The 22,869-nt window shown below is 38.9% G+C and overlaps 3 protein-coding genes across 4 annotated transcripts; 1 reads left to right on the top strand and 2 right to left on the bottom strand.

Annotated features, from left to right (window-relative positions):
* The first annotated feature begins 967 nt into the window (after window positions 1-967).
* LOC103374426 (transmembrane protein 150A) lies at window positions 968-7,391 on the top strand. 2 transcript variants are annotated; one of them, XR_521127.1, is made up of 8 exons: window positions 968-1,252; window positions 2,764-2,811; window positions 2,899-2,961; window positions 3,067-3,134; window positions 3,216-3,346; window positions 4,196-4,373; window positions 5,301-6,431; window positions 6,514-7,391. XR_521127.1 is itself a non-coding variant. In XM_008304513.1 (7 exons), exons 1-7 carry the CDS (start codon window positions 1,188-1,190, stop codon window positions 5,492-5,494), a joined length of 747 nt encoding a protein of 248 aa, XP_008302735.1. In that variant the 5' UTR covers window positions 968-1,187; the 3' UTR covers window positions 5,495-7,391. The 2 variants fall into 2 exon arrangements, 1 of the variants encoding a protein (XP_008302735.1); XM_008304513.1 differs by having other exon boundaries at window positions 5,301-7,391.
* On the bottom strand, window positions 7,101-14,384 carry eif4e1c (eukaryotic translation initiation factor 4E family member 1c). Its single transcript, XM_008304515.1, has 7 exons — window positions 14,314-14,384; window positions 13,235-13,320; window positions 9,219-9,314; window positions 9,016-9,079; window positions 8,705-8,818; window positions 8,421-8,560; window positions 7,101-8,266 (listed from the first exon to the last, which is right to left on the bottom strand). The coding sequence occupies exons 1-7, from the start codon at window positions 14,329-14,331 to the stop codon at window positions 8,152-8,154; spliced, it is 633 nt and encodes a 210-aa protein (XP_008302737.1). The 5' UTR covers window positions 14,332-14,384; the 3' UTR covers window positions 7,101-8,151.
* A 2,398-nt stretch (window positions 14,385-16,782) lies between these two features.
* On the bottom strand, window positions 16,783-22,552 carry LOC103374425 (methylcytosine dioxygenase TET3-like). The gene is made up of 4 exons (XM_008304512.1): window positions 22,393-22,552; window positions 22,065-22,241; window positions 21,807-21,951; window positions 16,783-20,204 (listed from the first exon to the last, which is right to left on the bottom strand). Exons 1-4 carry the CDS (start codon window positions 22,411-22,413, stop codon window positions 19,168-19,170), a joined length of 1,380 nt encoding a protein of 459 aa, XP_008302734.1. The 5' UTR covers window positions 22,414-22,552; the 3' UTR covers window positions 16,783-19,167.
* Window positions 22,553-22,869: the final 317 nt, after the last annotated feature.

Here is a 22,869-nt window from a genome sequence, read left to right as displayed (position 1 = left end):
ATAAGATTAAAATAGTTAATTATTGTGTAGCTAAAAAAAAGTATGTCACCAGACTAGGAGCACTAATTAATTAATTTTCAGAATCAGAAAGGTACAAGGAATTTGACTCCATTTTTTTTTCTTTGCTGTCAAAGCACTTAGACAAAAACACACATACATTTAAACAAAACGAGTGTTATGTATTTAAGAGCATGTTTAAAGAGAACAAAGATTTAGTAAAAACTGCAGCTTCTGACGATACAGGAATAAATACAGTTGTTAACATTAAATACAGAGTTAGCAGCTTTTTTTGTGAGGAAGGTGCACTTTGTGCAGAAAGCAGCATGGCTGGAATTAAATATTAACAGCCATTTATTCTGTGGCTGTCTCTCTTCCTGATTGTTTTTCCTCAAAATATTAACAGTTCAGACAAAACCAGTTGTGAAAAACAGATTCATGTCATTTATTTAGAGGTGTCAGTCCGCTTGTGTAATCATGCTACAATTTAATTACAGTCAGACACAAATAAAAGTAAAATACAATATTCCCACCAAAGTGTAGACTGAAGTAAATTTATCTTTAAATAGTACTTTTTGAAATAAATGTACTTTCCGCCACTGAATGACAAAAACAACAAAAAAAAACTAGGCATATCAGACAAAGAATTCAAAGCATGTCTTTTGTAACAGCCCGACCACCTCTCCAACCTCATGAGTATTCTCAAAATCCCAGTCTGTGCACATATACAAACATTTACTTTACAGAGTTCATATTTACATCCACTGTCAGCTGGTAGTATATAAGAAACTCCACAGTAGTTGGCTTCAGATGGAGCATATAAAGGTGAGTTTGTTTGGAATAAAACAAACAATGTGACAGTTTCAAGAAGGCCAAACCCACGTTTCCCAACACTGAGGTGGTGCTCTGAAGGAGTGGCGGAGACACACTGAGACTCTCCCTTATAAGCAGGACTCTGGATAGAGGAAGAACTACATCAGTGTGATTGTTTGCTCAAAGGACCTGGAACACATTTCTATCCTACTGGGTGAAGACTTTATTTTTTGTTCTAGTACTAATCCTGCTATGTGGGTATGAGGCTGACTCCATGAGGGATCTACAACAACAACTTGAAGAGATCTACTGCTGAGACACCTGGATTTAGGATATCTTTGTTTTAAATTTATACTTGTCTTCCTCGCTACAGAGACATGGTGCTCTGGATTATCTTCCCTATCACCCTCTCCCTGGTGTCCCTCATCGGAACATGGACCGTGTAAGTTTACCCGAAACTCACACTTTCTCTTTTGTTTTTACACCCCTGTGAAACTACTACAGCAATTCATTATTTCATGACAGCTTTCATGTTGCCTCTACGTGTGTGCTGTCACACAAATAACTTCACATGAGTTAATTTTTTACCTTGTGAACCATCTTAATGGATACAGCTTTTCATCATTTACATAACTCCTGATAAGAACTACTGATGGCAACACATCAGACTCACTTTATGATTATCATGACTAATATTGAATGGTACAATCTTGCCTGAGGGCAGTTAGATTCTACTGATAATACTGAAACTTGGCCATGAGCAGGAAACTATGACACTTCATCGTATCATTTTTGTCTCACATGCTTCTTTTATTTCTTTTACTTTTATATTTAAGCTCTACATATGTTCAACTGAATCTAAATACATATCATTCATAGAGATCCTGAATCTAAAAACTTAATTTACAAACATGAGCGAATTCAGCTTTCACCTATGTTATGGAACAGCACCCTTGAAATATGTGATCTGGCCAGTTTTTTTCTGCTGCGGGGTGTGCGCACCGGACTGTCAAGAAATGCCAAAAGACAATATTGTGGAACAAATTTGTGAACCTACTTGTTTTTCTACATTAAATGTTAAGTAGATTTAGTCATCAACAGTCATGAGTGAACACATGCACATCTGTTTTGTTATAGTGTTTGACTGAGATCTTAACATACAGTATAGTTTTTTTAATCATGAATATTGATTCATGCAATCAAGTGGGGTTTTTTTTTCCCCCAGATTCATTCTTCAGACTGCGTATTTGTACATAGACTGAAGATATTCCAAGTCAGGTCACCAATATTTATACAGCACGTTTAAAACAACACATGTTGACCCAAAGTGTTTTCCAATAGAGAAAAAAGAAGATTGTTACAAATTCCATTTACAAGTAGAAAGATTAGGGTTAAGATATTATGAAATTATATAATATTATCTAATATCCAGTTTTACCTGACTAATTACCCGACTAAACACTCTTCAGTAATATACACCGTACCAAATTGTCCGACTAATTAAAGGGTGAGGTTAAGAGCCTACAAAATTTTATAGAGAAAGCTACTAAACCCTATGATTCCCTTTGAGCAAGTACATTATGGACATTATGGTGGTTTATTGAGGAATCAACATGACTTGTGTTGTGATGAATGTACATTAGACATTTGTCAAAATATCAGGTTCAACAAAATCAGGATAGCGGGCAGTCATCCTCCCACCTAGCTGTGGTGGTTTATTACTTCATAGGCTTCACAGAAAATATATATTTATCATTCAGAGTGAAATTGCTGTTAACTATCTACTTTATTCTGAATCACTAGAAGATAATGATTTTTTTTAAAAATCTGTATTACAACATTTCAACAAGACAAAACTAACAGACAGTAGTTTGATGCTAATTCAAATGAAATCAACTCATAATATTGAAACAGTTTTGTCACTATCGTTTTTCTTTTGTCATGTATTTCCAGATATGGCCTGGCCTTCTCCAACAATCATGTCTGTTCCCTCAGTGACTGGTGAGTTGTGTCTCATTATTCCATTGTTTTAACCACTAAAATGAGAATACAGACAGATCCTTCAAAATGTTGGTAATTCATTCTCAGGGGTAGTGACAACTTCTGCAAAGGGAATCAGACCACTGAATGCTGCCGGGTTCCCACCATCAGGTAAAACTACAGCACACTTCAGTTCACCTTTCATTTGTCCTCTTCCCTACAATCAAACAATGAGACATAATTAAAAAAATAACCGAATCAATTCTGTGATTCCAGCACAAGTGGAACAAACTCACCTGAGAATTCCCTTTTTACAGCCACAATCAACGCAGGATCCTTTCTGTGTGAGTTCACCTGCTAGATGTCTAATGTACTGTACATGATACGAGGGAACTGTATTACATTAACTGTGTTCTCCTCTTTAGTTCTAGTGTTCTGTATATTCCACCATGCCCATATTATGGAGAAGCATGCATGCAATTCCATGCTTAGCAAGGTTGCGCTGGTGTTTGGTGTGGTGGCAGCCATGGGGGCTTTTGCAGCCGGAAACTGTAACGTAAGTATTGCGTCTGCCACTGTCCACACTTGAATTTGGTTTAATTCGCAGCCTTGAATTTAGGTAATCATTTCAGATGGGACAAAGGGGATACATCCCCCTCAATATTTATGGACTTGCTTATATAGAAACGTTTTCACCGTAAATTGATATGGAAAAGGCTGTCAGTGTTTGACATTTACCATTTCCTGGAGAAATTCCTGCCTTATGTTTCCTCCTCGTTATTTAAATAAAACCTACATCCATGGGCCTGTAAGACTGTGAGAGGTCCTTATCTCCTAAAGCAGTAACTTCTGAGAAACCTTGAACGTATCATAAAATTGAACGGCTTCGATTTGCACCTGTGCGGAAAAGCAAACAAAGGAGGGTTACTATTTGTTTTATGTCATCTGAATGGATGTACAGCACGGGCAAAGTTCTTATACCTCTTCCTCAGTCTGTAACATTACACAGTAGTTCAAGTTCTACTTCAGTAATATTAATAACAAGCATATTAGAGACCTAATACCAACATCAGCACTGCATAATCTTCTATTTTGTACTATATATACCTCTCAAGCAGCTGTTTTCTGCATGAAAACCCAAATAAGATTATTTTTTTTCTATTTACTGACATTATAATACCAAAAACAGTGAGTTAAAGAGAAATGAATGGGAACCAGTTATCATTATTAGTGATAATGCAAAGGTAAAACAATGTGACTAAGGATATTCACCATCCAAGCTCTTGTCTCGAAATAGCAAATCTGTCAGTTGATAGTTCACTAATAGGGTTTACAACAATCGCTGGCTTGATTTTAACTGTCATTTCCTGTTTTGACACTGGAAACTGCTGACTGTCCTCCGCAGCCGGGATACCTGGCCCTCCTTCACTACCTCGGAGCTGCCGTCAGCTTCATGTGCATCTGCTTCTACACCATCCTGCTCACCGTTCTAACAGGAAAGTGTGTGCTGACAGGATATGAAAAGGTTCTCTACCCACTGCGCATCATCTCCACCATAGTGCAAACCATCGTGACCATCTGCTGTATCCTTTCAGAAATCACTTGTGTTTTTATGTGGTGTAAATATATTCCACATTCTGTTGATGCACAATTAATGTCTACAGATGTTGGGTGAGTTTGTGGCAGCAAAGGGTCCATTTGCTGTGGTTTCAAACAGGACAATTAGACCTCAGCAGTGATGCCTGAGTTATCCTCTCCAGCTTCTCCACGGCGCTGCGGTGCCGCTGTGCCATATTTGGATCTGGCATGCTGCTGCTCTGTTTACAAAGTGGGACCGGCCGCACACCAGTCAACATCGCAGAAGCAGACGTGTATTAATGACACTTGCAGCCGCATTAATCTTTAACCATTGTTTTCCTGAAACAATCAACTTCACATTTCTCTTCACTGTAAGTAGAAGCTGCAACATCAGTCTTCTACTAGAGCAATGTAGAGTTTAATGACATGTTTAAAAGCACTTTGGATGAGGTATTGAAGCACAGCTCAAAGTTTGGGGGACTTCTCTGGGCCCCTGTATGACGTGAAACAAGGGAATACATACTGTATATACACACTAGCCTGTATCTAAGAACATGAGGTCCTGCTCTCCTGGATGATAAGAGTTGGCCCTCAGAGAACATAACATCACAAATGTGCACATATTGATAATACATTTTCCTTGTATCCAAAAGACTTTTTAAAACTAGAAACAAGTCCTGTTACTTTTGGTCTATTTTGCCTCGATAAACTTCCATTTGGTTGTGAGAAACTGATTTAGTCTGTATGTCTTTAGTGAACCTAATGTGATCTCCCCTACTACAGGAACATTAGACAATGACATAGAATAGAAGAATATAGAACTTTATTGATCCCTTTGGTACAAACGTCAGGGAAATTGTTTACATGCTCCTCAAGTGATCATTCTCACTGCTGCTAACAGTTTCAAACATCCTTAACTTGAAAACCTTTAGACACGATTTTATTCGCCCAGGACGAGTACTATTACCTCCACGTGTCTGCTGTATTTGAGTGGATGCTGAGCGTCAACCTGGAGCTGTTTGAGCTCAGCTACGCCGTGGAGTTTTGCTTCTTCTCGTCCTACATGCTTTCGAACCTGCTGAGCAAACGAGAGGAAGAAAAGCCCTTGATGATGAGGATGTCCTGATATAAGGCGGCCAGGGTCCAGCTGAAACACACGGGCACTGAGGATGGACTGAGTAAAGCGTCTGTAAATACAGTGGCTGGATCGTGGCTGAAGGACTAATAGTGGTTTTTATTTCAGTCTCTGCTGGGATGGATTTACACCCGTTAATGGACGATGACCACTTTAATTCCACCCTCTTGGGACTGGTTCTTAAAATTGTAAGACTTTATGTACTGGACATTTCTTTACCAAAAGGTAGAACATTCTATATTTATTGAAACAAACCACCTTGTACAGCAAATGAACAAAACATACCAGTTGGGTGTTGTGCACGTTGTGTAGACACTTTGCCAACAGAACAATTCATCTGAGGTGTCAAACTCTGAAACTGATCTTTTATTTATATTTGTAAATTAGTTGGATAATCAAATCTAAACTAAGAACGTCTCCAAAATCACACATTTATTTAAACAAAATCTACATCTAAGGTCCTGCTTATAGCTTTGGCACTTTAATAAAACTTTGACAACCTTACTCTGACAGTCCTGTTGTTGTGCTGAGACACAGACATGACTCTGAGGCTCCGTCAGAAGGGCGGAGGACTTTGTGATACAAGCATTCAGGTACGTCAAGTCCCCATGACGCCACAAGATCCTGTTTGACTGGATGAGTGACGTTCAGACGTTTTGACAGTTTAATCAGTCAAAGGAGACGCCGTCACCTTTATGCGCCCAGTGGCAGATCCAGAAACATGATGTACCATAGTTGTTAAACAGAGTTCATACAATGCTGTCAGTTTACTTTCCAGGACAAAGATTTTTGTATGTGGTTTGTTTAACATGCACAGAAGACACACGGGAGTAATGATATGTGAACCTAATTCACTTTGAGACCCTAAAAACAGATTTTCATCAAGTGTCTTGACTATAATATTTTGACATCTTTTATTGTTCACCAGGTTTTGTATCTACAGCCTATTTTGTTTTTCTCCGTGGTTTTGAAGCGGTGTGTCATCAAAACAACACCAACCAGTGTTTAAGTAACATTTGAATAACCACAGAATAGCTGAGTTTTTCCATTGTGAAACTCAGGATGTTTTTCTGAGGTTAAACATGGAGTGTTGCTTTTATAATCAATATTTAATGTTATAGAGAAAGGCCTTTAAAATGGCTATAAGGTCTACTGTGTGCAAACAATGAAACTATGTGAAACTCGCTATTCATGATAATACAGCTACTGAGAATTAATAGTGAATTAATAGCTTGTCTTAATAAAAATGCTCTAAATATCCCACTCTACACTAGATTGTTAGCATCAGGCAGAGTTAATGGGTATCTGGTGAACACAGTGGAGCATTTAGCAGCTAAAGAGCCAGAAATGTTCCCCAGGAGTCGGTAGAGACTAACAACAGCTACAAGAGCTAATAGCAGATTTAGAATTTGTGGTAATGACTCCAAATGAATGTTGTTCCACGCAGGCTTCACGTGTAAGTAAGTGTTTGCTAACAAGCTTTTAAAGCAAAAAGTCAGTGTAATTTTCTCATGTTATAAAAGAAAATCCTCTTTTTCACAATTCAGCGCCACACTTCACTGTGAAACGATAACAAAATTAGACAACCTGGTTCTGGTTTTAATGCAAAGCACTTAACCTTTACTTGAAAGAAGGTAATATACATCCTGGAATTACAGATAATAAAGATACATTATGAGCAAAATCATTTCACAATGAATATCATCTTTCTTTTCGCATCAACCGAGAGAGGAGTGCGACAATATCTACAGTTTTTGTTAGGAAGAAAACAGTGAAAAGCACACCTAATTCTGTCAGCATCTTTACTGTATGGTACACTGTAAAAAATGTCATCTATATGCAGTAGTCCACATTATTAACCTTCATAACAAAAAAGAAAAAAAAAAAACAATTTGAAAAAACACAAGTTCCATGGTTGTCTTTCAACTAAGTAACTGCAATGCATACATTATAAATAAATGTAAGGGGAAGAAAAAAAAACAAAAATCAAAAAGTTCTACAAGCAATATCCCACAATTCCAGCATGGCTGAAACAATAAGTGGCCTAAATCCAAACCCTACACTTTGGAGTGTGACCACAGCTTTTACAAACCTTTAAGATACTGTAGATTCTTTAAGCTGGTGCATCAGAAAGCCCAACTCATGCGTAACACTTTTGGATAAATCAAGTTAAAATTGCCCTTAAAATTTGTTCTGTGTAAGATTAAGTTGCCCACTATCTTTTCCAGTGAGGTGAGAAACACTCTAAGGAGTGAGAACTCGGCGTAAGAAAAACACAAGGCCTTATAGTTAAGGATTCTTTTTTTTTTTTTTCTTTTTTTTTTCTTTTTGCAACTCAAGCTAAGGGAGGGTTACTGGCATTAATCACAGAACTCTTCAACTCTAAAAGGAAATCATTTGTGTTCTCTTGCTCTCCTATGACATCTCGAGCCAGAAACTCTTCTCCTTTCCAGCCTCCTCCCTATTTATAACTATCGCTCTGCTGAAATCTTGTGTCGGGGGAAGTTCCAGCTGTACACACTATGAACAATTCTCTTCGCAATAAAAGGAAAGGACACTACAGTAGTTGACAAACTCAAAAATTAATGTGATGATGCAGATTGGTAATTGTTTAAATCTACAGCAAGTTGAAATGAGGGCGAAGATTTTCAAACGGAGTACATGTTCTTGGTGGTGGATCCGCTCTTACTGGACGTGTCGTCATGTGACTGGTAGCCAATCATGGCTTTGATGGGGAGGTTCAGACGCTCTTTGTAAAGTTGCCTGTGGAAAGACGAGATGTAAACTGAATGCTATGTGAAAACTAATGCTAACTTAGTGTCACCACCTAGTGGTGCGCTACAGCTAGCAAACTGGTAATCTTTCCATTACTGGTGTATGTATTGCATATTTTGAGCAATGTGACTTTACAACTTACCCTATCGTCATGATGGCTTCCCTGTTTTGGCAGTTGCTCGTCCAGATGGCTATTTTGTCACCCTTGGGTCTGACGTTGACCACAGCTCCACACACATCTTCGCTTGCCTCATCAAATGACTCACCGACTAAACACAAGAGCTGCAAATAACACAAAACGTGACGCCTCATATGATTCACATTGTGCTTTTTAACAAAAATGATAAAAATTCACAGTCATCAGGAGAAGTGTATGAAACTGCTGATTCATTTTGAACAGAAGCAGAGTAAAAGCGGTCGTCTTACCGTCTCCATCCAGTAGCGGTCAAGGTCATTGTGTCTCTGTTGTTTATTGAGGGTCATCAGCCATCGACCCCCGAGTTTGTTCCTGTCATCCTCCCACATCGGCTTGATCCCATCCTGGCAAACATAATGAACAGCTTTAATTTAAAAAAAAAAAAAAAAAGACAGCTACCCATTTTCAGGGAAACATTTAACCCTGCTGGCTAAATGAATGCAATTTAAATACAGCAAAGGAAACAAATTTTTTAAATAAAACTGATGTCATTGTGTAAAAAAATAAGCAACAAACAAACAAAAATCAAACCAAAACTCACCTTAAATAAGCAATAATCGCAGCCAAAGCCGAGTTTGCTTGGTTGCTGTATGTGGTTATATAATCTGTACGAAACACAGGACAGTTTCACATAATTCACAAAGATCCTTATTATGAATATGCAAACAAAATGATATCTAATAATGTCATCACCATATAGCGACAAATCATATTTACATTACAGAGACGGTACGGAAAACTTACGCCCAAAAGTCTTCCACTGTGTCAAACTTAGAAATCAGACGCAGATTCTCTGTCCAGCTTTTGCTCTTGTCGTTTTTGAAATACCACAGGGCCCATCTGAAAAGGGGAAAGACAAGAATTAAAACTCAGTATTCACAGGAGGGAGGGTAAATAACAACGACAGTGAACATTGATTTATTTCATTTACAAAAAAAAAGTCTCATTATTTCTTAGAACTAACAACAAAAGTGTCAGTAGGATTAGTGTGTGTCTAAAAAGGCTTTAACTGTATGTCGCTCCTGTAAATAGAGGAAACATAACCCAGTCCTAGTACAGATATACACCCTGTTCCACCACAGAACACAACAGCTAGTTACAAAAGCATGCATGTCAATGCAAAGAACAGAGAAGGCCGGCCATCACCAGCACTACAAATGCAGCCTTTGTTTACGATGGGTGGTGTTATTCTTTCATCGGAGGGACGGGGCTAGCAGGGGAGGGATGAAGGCACGGAGAGGACATCGGCTGAACTCTGTGCCCCCCCCCTACACACCACTGTAACATCAATCCCACCATGTGCCATAAAAATGAAGCTAACAAAGCCAAGGCAGACGACGAAACCGCGTTTGTGCCATGTAGCAACTGCTCTGACACACTTTATTACACAACACTTAGGTAGACGAGACAGTGCTGCTCCTGTGGTGAACCCAGAGGAGTCGCATGAAATGACTACATGCTCAGTCGGGACATGTAAACAAAAATGGTGGACAGTACGTCAACGCAGGTGGTGCATTTGATTGCCAAACATTGAAACTATTGTGGTTAACTGTAGCCTCCTGTTTTGAAATAAAGGCAACACAAATAGAGAGACTAAACATGGGTAAACAGGAGTTGCTCAAAGAGGTAGTTACTGTGGGTTTTTAATATAGGTTATACAACGTTTAATTTACCAGGAATGCTAGGCGATCATGTCTTACCAAAAACATGACACACGCAAACAGATGAAACAAAATAGATGTAAAAACGAGCACCTCTGTTCACGAGTATAATTCAAGCAAACATTTATCTAAAAATCCAATATTCTTAATACCGTAAGAGGGTTAATGTTAATTTTTAAATGATTGTTGGTGGTTGAGAGTCTCCATTTAAGTTAAAATTGTAATTTTAGGCCAGATGTTAGCGACACTTATGTCTTAATCTATGCTATTGAATGTTACCCAAGTAGCAAGACATTGCAGAACAGTAACTGTAGAAGAGTCAAACTACTTAAATGACAGAAACACAGTCGCACCTCATTTCAAATAGTTAGTCCACCACAAATGCAGATAAAGTTGATTTTTCAAATAGAAAATGTTAAATTCAGTACATCTTAGCCACGAAACAAACCAAAAAGAAAATATCCTAACATGTGATGTGGAAAAAAAAAGATTTGGCGAATAATCACTGGACTTTTATACTATAAAAGTTAGAATTAGCTAACTATACTATACGGTATCAGCATTAGCTCATAAAATCAGGTAGGCTATGCTCTTATTTTTTTTTTTTAGCTATAACTGGAGGTTCTTCTTATACCAGATCTTGGCACATATGATTTCCAAACCACTTTCAACACGGCACAGGTCTGAACCGCATGCTGTCTTGCTAACAGATATGTTTTCAAATTCAACTAGAAACATGGTGCTGGAGGAACAAGAAGAACCCGTCCATCTGTCTTTGAGGAAGCACTATTGCAACCATTCAACATATGAGTGCTTGCTAAGTAGTACACATGTTTGCTAGTACTACTTTCGAGCTATCCAGTTATTTGGACAGTGCGATAAGCTTGCTATCAGTTTAGGTTTAGCCGTTTGTTTCTTCGAAGCTCCTTCAACCTTGATGTACTGTCCACTCTTGCATGAACTGCAAATCTCACACATGTACAGTGGCTCTATCTGGAGCGTCTGATGTAACTGCGAGGAAGATTAGTGTGAAGACGAGTTGTGTCTACATGACAGAATGCTGTCACTTTAACAGATTGATGAAGCTCCCAATTTTGTGAAATCCCACGTCAGCAAATGGCTCTATTCTCAAAGTCTTATTTGTACAGTGTCTACATTCATTCATGTTTCGAGAGAATAGATCATCCATGTATGGAAATAAATTAATAGAAGCCTTAATAATACTGATGTTGTTCATTTTTAGGCCTACTAACATAATACATTGTAAATTCATTAATTTTCCCCAGCAGACTACAAGTTGTTTGAAACTGAATGTGTTTTTTGGTTCCTTCCGGTTCCTGCTGGTTTCCCCTAATGTCAGTGCCACATGAAAATCATGTTGCCTGACTTGAAACTTGAAAGTGATCGTCATGTCTACTTATGTTACAGTTAAGTAACAGAGCTGTGCAGCCTGTCCAAATCCATCTGTGGATGCACCTCCATGGACTACAGAAAGAACCAAACTCTTTACAAAATGAAAGCAGATATAATAAAAGTGCTGCGCTGCCAAACTCAAGCAGGTTTGTCGTGACTTCCGCTCAAGTGTCTAGACAACTCTGACTGAACCTGCAGGCTAAATTTTTATTCTTGCTGAAAGATATGAAAGCTTAAACAATACCACATTTATTCAAATCACCTCACTACAGAAAAGGTCCAATCCTACTTACTGCAGTAGGGGGTTACAACAGTAACACAAGACAAGCTACAACACATATCTGGAAAGGATAATTAACCACAAATTTCAAATAATTTAACAGGCCACAACTGCTTACAATGAAAAACAGTTTGAAAGGAGACAGAGGTGACGACACCCCACCCTCTACCTGAGACATCTACTGCTAAAGGTGTTAGAGTAGAAAACAAAACCTAACCACAGATTGTTCCTACATAATCTGAACACCTAAAACCGGAATGACAGGACAATGTGAGCCAGGCTAAAGCAGCAGATTTGGACCAACTTTACCTGTGAGGCTGGGCTGAACAGGCAGAAAGGCCTAGAAGTGACTTACTAAGTGAACTACTCAGCATTTCCCAAACCGGCCGTACAATGCTCCTGAATAGGTCGTCACCACCACAGAACTATGATAACATTTCTAAAAAGACAATAGTGAACAATTGCAACACTAACACGGAGAGTAGGAAGCAGAATCCTCCAATCTGCACCTCTGGTTTAAACCTAGAACGGCCTCCAACTATATCTACCACGTACCTGTAAATTATTTGAAAGTATAATGTTCTTTGCCGTGGCACACCGAAACAAAACACAAATATCTACCAGTTGACACACACATTTTTTAAAAGCATTTCAGCTCAGTATGCTGCTCAGAATCAATGTGTTAAATACAAAAGTTCTGAAACAGAATAACAGACAATATAGGTCGATGAGGAAATCGTCAGAAGACACACATCTTAAGTGTGACTAGGAAAGCAATTTGATTAAGTCGACTAAGCAGGGAGTAGCGACACAAGCAGCATCCCCCACCCAATGACTGTGAGGAGTAAGGCTAAGACTAACAATGCAAGATCAGTACTTATGTGTGAGGCCAAAGAGCAAGAGTCAAAGTGGTGACCTTTCCCCCAAAAGAAACATGGATGAAATGTGCTTTTCTTTAAATGGATGAGAGAAGGGATACAACTGGTATACCAGGTTGGTCAAATGTAAATTAAGCGTGTTAAAGTGGGCAGCAATTTACTATCTTTCTCTAAAAGGGGAATATTTCTTTGTACATTTACCTGTATAATAGTATAATCATTGAGCTGGGCTACTTTGACATGTCCCACAACACAGTCTGTATTAGACTGGAGGCCCCTTTAAAGTGTTAACACCCTCCTAAATAATTAACCTCGCTAACTAGTGTTATATTCGTGCCATGGTTAGAATTTTTCATAAATACATTTTTAGAGTTTAGATGCAGCAAAATAACACGTTTTCAAAGAGCTGCAATGCAGTATTAGTTGGAAGGTGTTACAAATTATATCTCAATCATTTCTGATGATCTGAAAATGCTGTTTGGTATCAAAATATAACAATTTGTGGAAGCACAAAACGTTTCTTCTCACCTGTTTTGTAAAGGGTGTTTGATATACTGCTCAGGATTCGCAACAACCTGACTGTCAGTCTGCTGTTCTTCAGTTTCAGCTGCTTTCTGAGGAGACAGACACACGAGCACACCTTCTTTGAATACAAAAGTCATTCAATTAAAAATATCTCTGCATCTCATCCCCTGAAATCCAGTGATCGGCATCATAAAAGTGCAGAGTTAGTTCATTTGTCATGCAGGTGGGAGGTGTATAAATATTTTACAACCGTGATGTGGCATTCTGGTGTAGGTTTATGTCATAATGCAGCCTAAATTTAAATTTACACGTAGGTGACAGCTTTCTACACCCATGTAGCTGGTCAACCTGGCTAAAAAAAGTACCAGCAAAATGGTGGACCTTAGAGGCTATCACGTCTACATTACGGGTATTGGTGTTTCTTGGGGATCACAGCTATCTCTCACACCATTCAACAGACCGTTCACTTTCATACCATCGACATGTAATGCAAATATTCATTTTGGAGTCGAATATCAGCGTCCAGCTTTACAACGTCGACATGATTAACTACTACATGTAATAAGTCACAGAAAACATATGGGTAAAGGTTAGTGAAAAAATATTCAAGTACGTAAAACCTAGGCCAACTTTACAGTGAACGTTTGCTAGCATTAGTTTTAGCAGACGTGCTAAGCTAGCTACCAGCTAGATACACACGTGTGCAGATTGTCAAAAAATAAACCAATAATATAATCTGAAGGACGTGTGAGGGTGTGTGTGGTTGGTTAAAACCACCACAAGACACTGACTCTAATATCGAAGTGGATTAAAACAATTCATTGATTTGAGTTTGAATGAACGACGTCCAGTCAGTCACTCCCTCCCTGCCAACAAAGTCAGGCTTATCCATCACATTGCTGTGCATGCTAACGCTAATCCACGCGAACATCTGTGAGCTGAAACGCAACAATTTCGCCTGAACGTTAACGCCGTTTCAAAGAGGCGACGTTACGTCGTAAAGTCACTCGATAAAGTGAAGATGTAGCTCGCCTTTCCGAGCACATTAGTCGAATTTTTCAGCTATCTCTTGTCTCTCTTACCGGCTCCGATGTCGCCATCTTGACTGTAGAAATGATCTGCCCGTTCGGCGCTTCTGCGTCACTCCATCCACTCACACTCCTACGGAAGCCGCCGCAGCCCATGTTCAGGCGAATGACCTGAAACCAAGAAGTCTATATTTAAAGATGTATGTCTCACAGAGTGCAGTGTCTTTCCTAGAGATTTCTTCAGATAAATATCCATCAAACGGTGTTCATGCAGAAAACAAAAAATGCAAATAATAAATTTTTTTTAATAAACAACAGGGCTACTTAATAAATATCTCCTACACAACTGAATTATTCTTTTCTCTTGTGTGTAGTACGTTGTTGCTTAGCTATTTCTCTACATTTAAAGCTTTTATCTATATGAGCATCCTTGCCGCATGAAGATTTAAACAAGGTGGGTGAAATACAACAAAAAATGTAAATGCAGCTGGTAATGTATTATTAAATTCTATCCATTCTGTTTGACATTAGAGAATAAATGTTTGTTCCGGTACATGGCATCTCAAACAATTCTGCACTATAATGGAAATGATAGTGAGTGGGTAAAGAGTGAGGTCATAGACTCACAACTCTGTAAGGAGTCACATGTCTGTCACACGTCTGAGGTTATTGATGCAGCTTGAGTAGTGTTGCTCAACTCTTTTTGAAGGGTCTGGAGAAGTTGACGGACATTTCGGGGAACAGAATCTCATTGTCAGACTCATTGTATCCAGAGCATCATGTGGCAGATTGTCTGTTGCACCATGCCGTCTGAAACAACTTCTTTGATGACGAATGTTAGAGTTTTGGACATTAAAGTGCCTGACCACAGCCCTGACTGACATGTCAGCATCTGGCCCACCAACAGTCCGTTTACATCTATCACTTGTCATCTGTGTCATTTGATTAAAGCTGAATTTTATGACGGCCAATAGCAACGAGATTTTTACATTTTCTCCAAATCAGAAAAGAGGAGCATTTGCATTTATATTTCTCCTCAGTGTAGATAAAATCCTCTCTCCTGAAGCATTAAGTAATTTTATTTTGTAGCAATGCAATGATGTAATTGAGCAGTTAGTTACGAGCAGGCAAGTCTTTTGTGACTCAGCCAGTAAATGAAATAATTGGAAATTCACAGCACTTAATGACATTTATGCAACATCACTGCTGATCTAATATCATCATGAAGTGTTGCTTATTACTACCAAAGACTATTCTTCCTGCTCTTGCAAAGTGCTGCTTAAAGGTAATTATTGGGTTTCTCTCTATAATACAGTAAGGTGTGAACTTACTCTACTATGTAAAGTGCAGTGAGATGACATAATGTGGCACTGTGTAAATATCACTGAATATGTCTGTGTCATTATAAATCTCATGCTTTTGCTGTCAGTCGTGGAAAATAAAAGAACTTAAGAACAAATTTCAGGTATTAGGACTTTGTAAAACTGTACTTTGTATTCCAATACATATATGTGTTAACCAGTTACTTAAGAGGTACTTAAAAATCAACCACTAAATTATTATGATCTATAGAACAATGTAAGACTTTCTGGATCTACAGAATTGAATTCACAAGGTACCCAGCCGTGAGTATTAAGTGTGTAAAATGAGCTTCACCTTTACTGTCTACAACATTACATGTATATGCACACAAAAAGTATAGACAACTTAAATCAATAATATCATTATTCAAAAATGGTCCTTTATGTATAATAAATACTTGTGGTACTTAATTTTGATGGTTGAGTTTTACGCCGTAGTAACTGAGTACTTCTAGCCCTGCAGACTGCCTTCTCTGTTTTTATTGCTATAGTGATACTCGAGTCTGCTTCAGGCTACCGAAGATCCATCCATCCATCATCTATGCACTGCTTAATCCTCATTAGGGTGGTGGGGGGGCTGGAGCCTATCCCAGCTGACTTAGGGCGAAGGCAGGGGACACCCTGGACAGGTCACCAGTCTAGAAGATGAATATTTTCAAACAAAAAAACATGAGCTGAATGACTGGAGCTTGATTACATTTAAAAATTATGGACAAAATACACTGAATTGCTGTAAGGTTAAAAAACAAAACAGCAGCTGCAGTGCGGTCCTGTAAACAACTTTTCTGATTCAGCAGCAAAGTATTAACAGTGGATCTCAGCAGGTTTATTCACATCTTAAAACTAATGTTGTGGTATACTGATTCATGTTATTTTTGGATTTGAGCAAACTCCTACAACATTCTTGCATTTATTGAAGGCATTAAGTTAGATCTCACTGAGGAATTGCTTTTCTTTTTACATGCTTAATGTGATTTGCCAGAAAAAAACAACATACTGTCAGCTCAGGAGACAAATTGTGCTAAAACAAGTGTTTTACTCCCAGATATTAAAGGTTAAAGTCTCGATTTCTAAACTGGAATTCCTCAGCAGTGAGTCATACAGTCATACAGCAACTGTGGGAAACTCAGAAAGAGAGAGAAAAAAAAGGAGGAAATCATGATCAGGTCCAAAATATAAATATGACTTTATTTCACAATCCCGAAAGAGATCAGCCATCCATAAAAGGAATGCTAAATTTAGTCTCTTCTCAAGTCTAAACTGGATATATTTGCAGCAACATACAGTAATTCAGTTTCAAAATAAGCAAGATCACCCATTGTCTAAACACCATTAACAATACAGTAAAAACAATGTGGTTCACATACATATTTACACATTTTCTACTAATAAAAGTTTTTTTTTGTTTTTTTTTCAGTTTTTTGAATGCTGGTGCTCTTTGTTAGTTCCTTATTGATACAAACATGTTCAACGTGGACTGAAAAAGTCAGCCACAGTAAATCGAAAGAAACATTTACAACAGTAATTTTGTCATGTGATGTTTGAAAATATTCTTTCTAAATCAACAGATTTAAAAATTGTTTACATTCATTTCTCTTGCATGTATGTTGTGATTTTTGAGAACTATTGGAGAGCTGGGTTATCCGTGGAAGACATCTGAACTCTACATGGACATCTGCACAGTAATTTGCCTGTTTTTTTTCTTTTTTTTTTCCTGTACTCGCGCTCGACAAACATCGCAGCTAATGCATCTCAGTCTGTTGTCAAGTAAGTAACGTTCCAGAGAAATGATAAAAACTACCTTTGCATTGAATCCTACAACAGATCAGTGAGTGCTGAGTTTGAAAAAGCACCATGCCATCACTGTTATGTAAGTAAATAAGCAGGTTAAGTCAATGTGTGTACCTTGACATCTTGTCCTATTAGCACCAAAAGCAAGTCAAAGAATGTGTTTAAAAAAAAAAAAAAAAAAAAAAAGGCAAACATGTTTATGCCATCAGCGTTAGTGTGAATATCAGTGAAAGGTCTTTACCGGTTGTGCTAAAAATTTTATTAATGTGTTCTTAAAAATGAAGAGCTTTTCTTTCATGGGTAACAAAAAAACAGACTAAAAATCCTGATTCACCAGGAGTTGACAGCAACCCCTTTATTCAGACCCTGTAAGAAAGTTCTGTAAACAAAGTCTTCACGAGGGTCGAGCACCCGAAATCGTCTTAGGCAATTGTCTGAGTGGGATCTGATGTTTGAGTGGTTTTACAACAAGAGGAAAGAGGAGGAGGAGGCAGCAGAGGAAATAGTTTGACTATTCAGCAGTGGCTAACACAGTTTTTTTTTTTTTTTATATTCAAATCCAGAGTATGGACATCAAAGCTGGCAATATTCTGTTTGACATAATGTGACACTTTGTGGTTTCTGTAAAAAACAAACAGAGGTTTCGTTAGCACCATTAAAATGTACAGTAAGTTTTTGAATTCCTATGATCACACTTGTTCCCTCTGAAAGACTTTTGAATTTCTTTTCCAGAAGCTGAACAAAAGTTAAGTGCCACTAATGACAAGCACTTCACTAATGCAGCATTTCATGATTCCTCATTAAGTTTCATTTGATATGTATGCCGTTTTCGATCAAATGAGTGAAAAGCAAACAAATGCAGAAATACTGTAAAAATAAAACAGGGTTCATGTTAAACTGTCATATATATCTCTGTCTGTACATACATATTTAGGCCTATGGACTGGGACCTTTTTCAAGTTAGGTTTAGGAAAATAAAAAAAAGTGCTTCTTAATATGCCATACATATCTGTGAATAAAAGACAAACCATCCAGATGTAGAGAAAAAAAACAAAACAAGAAACCAAAGACGTACAGTTCTTTCATCAACCACCAACGGAAGTCAGAGGCAGCAGAAGGAAAAGCACAATGCTACATGTGACAATCTGTAGTAAATATACGCACAATATTAGTCTTGTATTCTACATTATGTGATGTAATGAGTTAACAAAGATTACAGTGAGAATGGCACCAATGTAAAAGCCAATCAGATTCATCTCATGAAAAGAGAACTATTGGCTGAAATTAAAAAAAAAAAAAAAAAAGTATAGTCCTACTGTACAACATAAATTCTGAGCGTCAACACATAATGCAGGTTATCATAGAAATCTTGCAGTAAACAGGCTTACACCAGAAATTAAATAGAAATCGTTATGATCAGAATAAATAATCACATCTTTTTTGTTCGTTATCATGTATATAAAACCAGTTTAAAAACGTCTTTAAATGCTTCAAAGCACCATCTCTATACAATAAAAACCAACACCGAAACTCACAGTTAAAAAGCCAACAAACTTTGGTCTTCCCCATCACTTCGAAGGCAGAGACGAAGAAGGACAAAGTTAACAGATATTAGAAAAGCACAATGAAAACGACATAAAAATGAGAGTAGCAGTTTGAAGTTGATTGAGGTAAGGCAGAAGCACAGGGTGTAGGAGTTTCTGTGGGTGTGTGTGTGTGTGTGTGTTCGTGTGTGTTTAGGTGTAAAACATGCTGACTAAGTCCAGCGGTTGTAAGGGCCCGTCACTTGGGTAAGAGCATAAGGGGACACGGTGATGACGCCATCCCTCGGGAGAGTCCATGCCTGACGTGTGGGGACATTCATATTCCTCCTCGTCTCTTCTGCGTCCTCACCTGCATCCTCCTCTCCCTCCGCCCCTCCAGCATTTTTCCCCAGGCTGCCCTCCATCCTTAACCTCTCGGCCTCCTCCTCCCGATCCCGTTCCCGCTTGGCCATTTTGGCGTCCCACATAGCCATTCCGTGGCCTGGCTCATTCAGGGACTTGTGCTGGTAGAAGACCAGGGAGATGCGGGTGGGGTGGCTGCGGTTGGGCCTGAGGATCGGGGTGGTGGCGTGGAGCTCCCGCCGCGCGCACTCGATTAGGATGGAGCCATGCGATGGTGCCACGGCGACTCCGCCTATTTCGTGGTCCAGAAAGTTGTGCTCGCTGTCCGACCACACCTCTTCCTGCTTAACTTCCTCCGGTTCAATTGGGGGAGCTTGTAGGGGAAGAGCGAGAGATGCGACCGGAGGGAGGCCATGATCCCTGACCTCTGCTGCGACATCTTCTGCAGCCCTGTGGAGTCCGTTGAGCCTGCTGAAGAGGCCCTCAGAGGTAGGTCTGGGGGAGAAAGAGGAGGGAGGAGGAGCACTGGGGGAGAGTCTGCGCAGAGGAGAGCAGTGCACCTCGTTGGGCTCAGTTTTAAAAGGACTGGGGTAGTCTCTAAGGGTGTTGTGTGGAGGTATATGTTCTGACAGAATGCTCTGGTTACCAGATGCTGGAGAATAACCATTCATGGTGTCACTCATTGTCTTATAAGTGAGAGCTGAGCCATTCTGTCCAAACTGGAGGCCCGGCAGGCCGTGGTGGTTGGGCGAGATGACCTCCCTCTGTGGGGCGACCCCTGCACCTGGAGTGGGGTAGTTGCTGGTGCTCTGGCTGTAAGTGCTGGGTTGATTCCTTTCAGGTGGGTACCTTCCAACACTGGCAGGTCTGGGTGGTAGTCTGTAAGCGCTGTAGTAGCCTTGTGGCTCTTTTTCGAAAGCAGAAAACAAACATATTTTTGTTGTGAAAATCTGAGGTGACACCCCAACAGCATTACACAATTTGACCCAAATAGCCGTGTTTCTATAACATTTTGAAATATCACATTAGAAAAAATTAATAGAAATGGCAAAATAAAATAAATAATAACATTTTTAATTTCACGAAACAGTTTTTAAGTTTGCTTTAGGTAATTTTTTTCCACTTTTTGAAAAAAGAGTTAATCAAAATAATGGAAAATGGAATCACCTTTTCTCTTTTTTCTCTCTTTTAGATGGGCAAAGTTTAATTTGTTTGTTCTTCTTTTAAGGTTTCTTAGCGGTTAGAAAACAACTGAGGCCTGTACTATGAAGCAGGATTTGAGGTTAGTGAGTAACTTCTGGTTTAACTTGGGGTTTTTTAGAACTACGACAGTGGTATATCACCACGGTAACTTATGCTGAACACCTAACCTGCTCCGGAGCAGGTAATGTTCAAGACAACGGAATAATGTGTATTAAAATCTATGCTACTGACCGAACAATGCTTTTGGAAAAAAGTCTCACCATTTGTACAAGATTTCATGGAGCTCAGTGCACAGATAGTGAGAGGAGTTGTTTGAGCTGCAAGTGATTTCAAGAGCCTTTTGTTGTTCTAAATTCCCTTGTGAAGCGATATAATCCTAAAACAGAAACTGATTAAAACACTAAAACCTTATAGCCTACTTGTTGACCTTATAAGATGTGCAGTAAGCTTACTTACCAGTTTGAATAGTGTTTTTATATTTGTTCTTCAGTTGCTCCCAAAAGTGTTCAAGAGGTTACAGCAGTGGCATAAGGCTAAAACTGTCGTACACGTCACAGGAATGTAATTCAATGTGAGAATATGAAATTTATCCTCCACATCATTATAAAAATATGTTTATTTTTGCAATGTGGTAAGTCATTCTTTGTCTAATTTGTGTTTTTGTGAGGAGCGATGATAATTAAAGAGAATCTTAAATTCTAAAGCTACATCTAGGCAATTTATGTACAATGTAGCAATGATATTGAGAAGCTTGTTAACTTTACACATTCTGCATTCAACTTTTTTTCCTACTTTGGCTGATGTAGCCATGTGTCTATTAGCATTTTTATTCTCCTCATTTTGGTTTAGGTGTAGAGTTTGTTCTTCCTATAAAAACAACACGATTCTACACCTATCCATGCTTGTGATTGGTCATCTAGTGCCAATTCCACACCTTTCATGTGAATGTGATCATTGCTAGATTCAGGAATCCTGGGTTGACTTACTGAGTTGAAAGTGGTTGTTAGGTCTAGCGAAGTCAGTTAACAAAAAGATGCCCTGGGTGCGTTGCTTCGTGGTACAGGCCTCTGGTTTTGCTTCTTGCTTCTTCTACTGTTTATTACAGTCATGCATAATGTAGCGTACACCACCACCTTCTGATTACATTACACAGCTGAGTTTATTAGTTCCAAAGCATTAATGGACACGAGCCTAATTTACATTTTCTTTTCAGAAAAGTTTTTTTCTTTTGACATTTCAAAAAATCCGATATGGAAACACGGCTAATTTATAAAACTTTGAAAAACCATAAACTTTGATGTAATACCTTTGTTGGGGGTTTCAACTTTTACTTTCCCTGGAGTGAGAGGAGTCAGGCCGAGCTTCTTCTCCATCCGTTCTGCTTGAGCCTTCTGACGAGCTTCTTGCCTAATCTTACGGGCTGATTTCACCGGTTCAGCCAGCAGACGAACCTGATACACAACAAAATCAATGATGTAAAACGTGATACATGTTAATAAAATAGTTTTACCTTTTTGCAGCAGCATACTATTGAATAACAAAAGCTAATTTCATGTTCAATCACCTCTCGGGGAAAGGCAGACAGAACTTGCAGTGCACCACTTTGGATCTTGGCCCACTGGCCCTCAACCTGACCAAACTCATCTCTGTCGGAGATCTTGTAAAGTGGCAGCACGTGGAGCTGCTCATCTTCTGGTATGTTACGCACTGCACGGTTATCTTCCTTGGTTAAAGTGCAAACCTTAAAAAAGAAAAAAAAGAAACGAGACAAGTGGAAAATGGTTCAACCAAACAGTATCTGATCAATACAGGAAACACTGATTCAAAACTAGAACCATCGACCTTTGAATATGAAAGTCAAGTGCATGGTGTCACACTTTCAGACTGCTTACCACGGTGCTGCCATTGTTCATGTTGCTAGTGTCCTTGTGAGCGTGAGCACAGAAGTCCACACAGGCTGTGACCCCAGAAAAAGGACGTCCCTCCCTCCTGCCCAGCCGACAGTCCTCCCCTGATGCCTCATTCTCCACCTGTGAGAGGGGAAAGGTGCAGACGCAGGAAGAGTTTGGTTTGTGGTGAAGACAGTAACAGACTCGTGGTAACTTATCTTGTATGAGAAGTGCACATTCTCTGCTGCTTCAGCATATCAACTAAACGAAGCTTCACAAAGCAATGAATGTTTAGCAAGTAAGAGTCAGCAGAATCCATACATCTGGACCATAAACTGTGAGGAGATCATTGAAGCAATATAGAGTGGAGCTGTAATTTGAGAGCGAAGAGAAGAAATATGAAATCAATTCTGTTGAAATGTCACTAACAAGAGCCAAAGACAGCTGAGGATCATCAGAGATTTGGCTGTTTAACCCTCT

This window comes from Stegastes partitus, unplaced genomic scaffold (assembly GCF_000690725.1).
Source record: "Stegastes partitus isolate 25-593 unplaced genomic scaffold, Stegastes_partitus-1.0.2 Scaffold2245, whole genome shotgun sequence".
Lineage (NCBI taxonomy): Eukaryota > Metazoa > Chordata > Actinopteri > Pomacentridae > Stegastes > Stegastes partitus.
Note: the sequence above shows the minus strand (reverse complement) of the source record. Positions and strands in the feature narration are given on the sequence as shown.

What these genes read in the sequence shown, in the direction of transcription:
- eif4e1c (XM_008304515.1), bottom strand. An exon ending in GCGATTATTGCTTATTTAAG is followed by an intron (nt 8,819 to 9,015) that starts GTGAGTTTTGGT and finishes TATGTTTGCCAG; the next exon opens with GATGGGATCAAGCCGATGTG. An exon ending in GAAGCCATCATGACGATAGG is followed by an intron (nt 8,267 to 8,420) that starts GTAAGTTGTAAA and finishes GTCTTTCCACAG; the next exon opens with GCAACTTTACAAAGAGCGTC.
- LOC103374425 (XM_008304512.1), bottom strand. Translation starts at nt 22,413, where the DNA reads ATGAACAATGGCAGCACCGTG. An exon ending in TGAACAATGGCAGCACCGTG is followed by an intron (nt 22,242 to 22,392) that starts GTAAGCAGTCTG and finishes TTCTTTTTTAAG; the next exon opens with GTTTGCACTTTAACCAAGGA. An exon ending in AGTTGAAACCCCCAACAAAG is followed by an intron (nt 20,205 to 21,806) that starts GTATTACATCAA and finishes CTTTCGAAAAAG; the next exon opens with AGCCACAAGGCTACTACAGC.
- LOC103374426 (XM_008304513.1), top strand. Translation starts at nt 1,188, where the DNA reads ATGGTGCTCTGGATTATCTTCCCTATCACCCTCTCCCTGGTGTCCCTC. An exon ending in CAACGCAGGATCCTTTCTGT is followed by an intron (nt 3,135 to 3,215) that starts GTGAGTTCACCT and finishes TCTCCTCTTTAG; the next exon opens with TTCTAGTGTTCTGTATATTC. An exon ending in TTGCAGCCGGAAACTGTAAC is followed by an intron (nt 3,347 to 4,195) that starts GTAAGTATTGCG and finishes TGTCCTCCGCAG; the next exon opens with CCGGGATACCTGGCCCTCCT.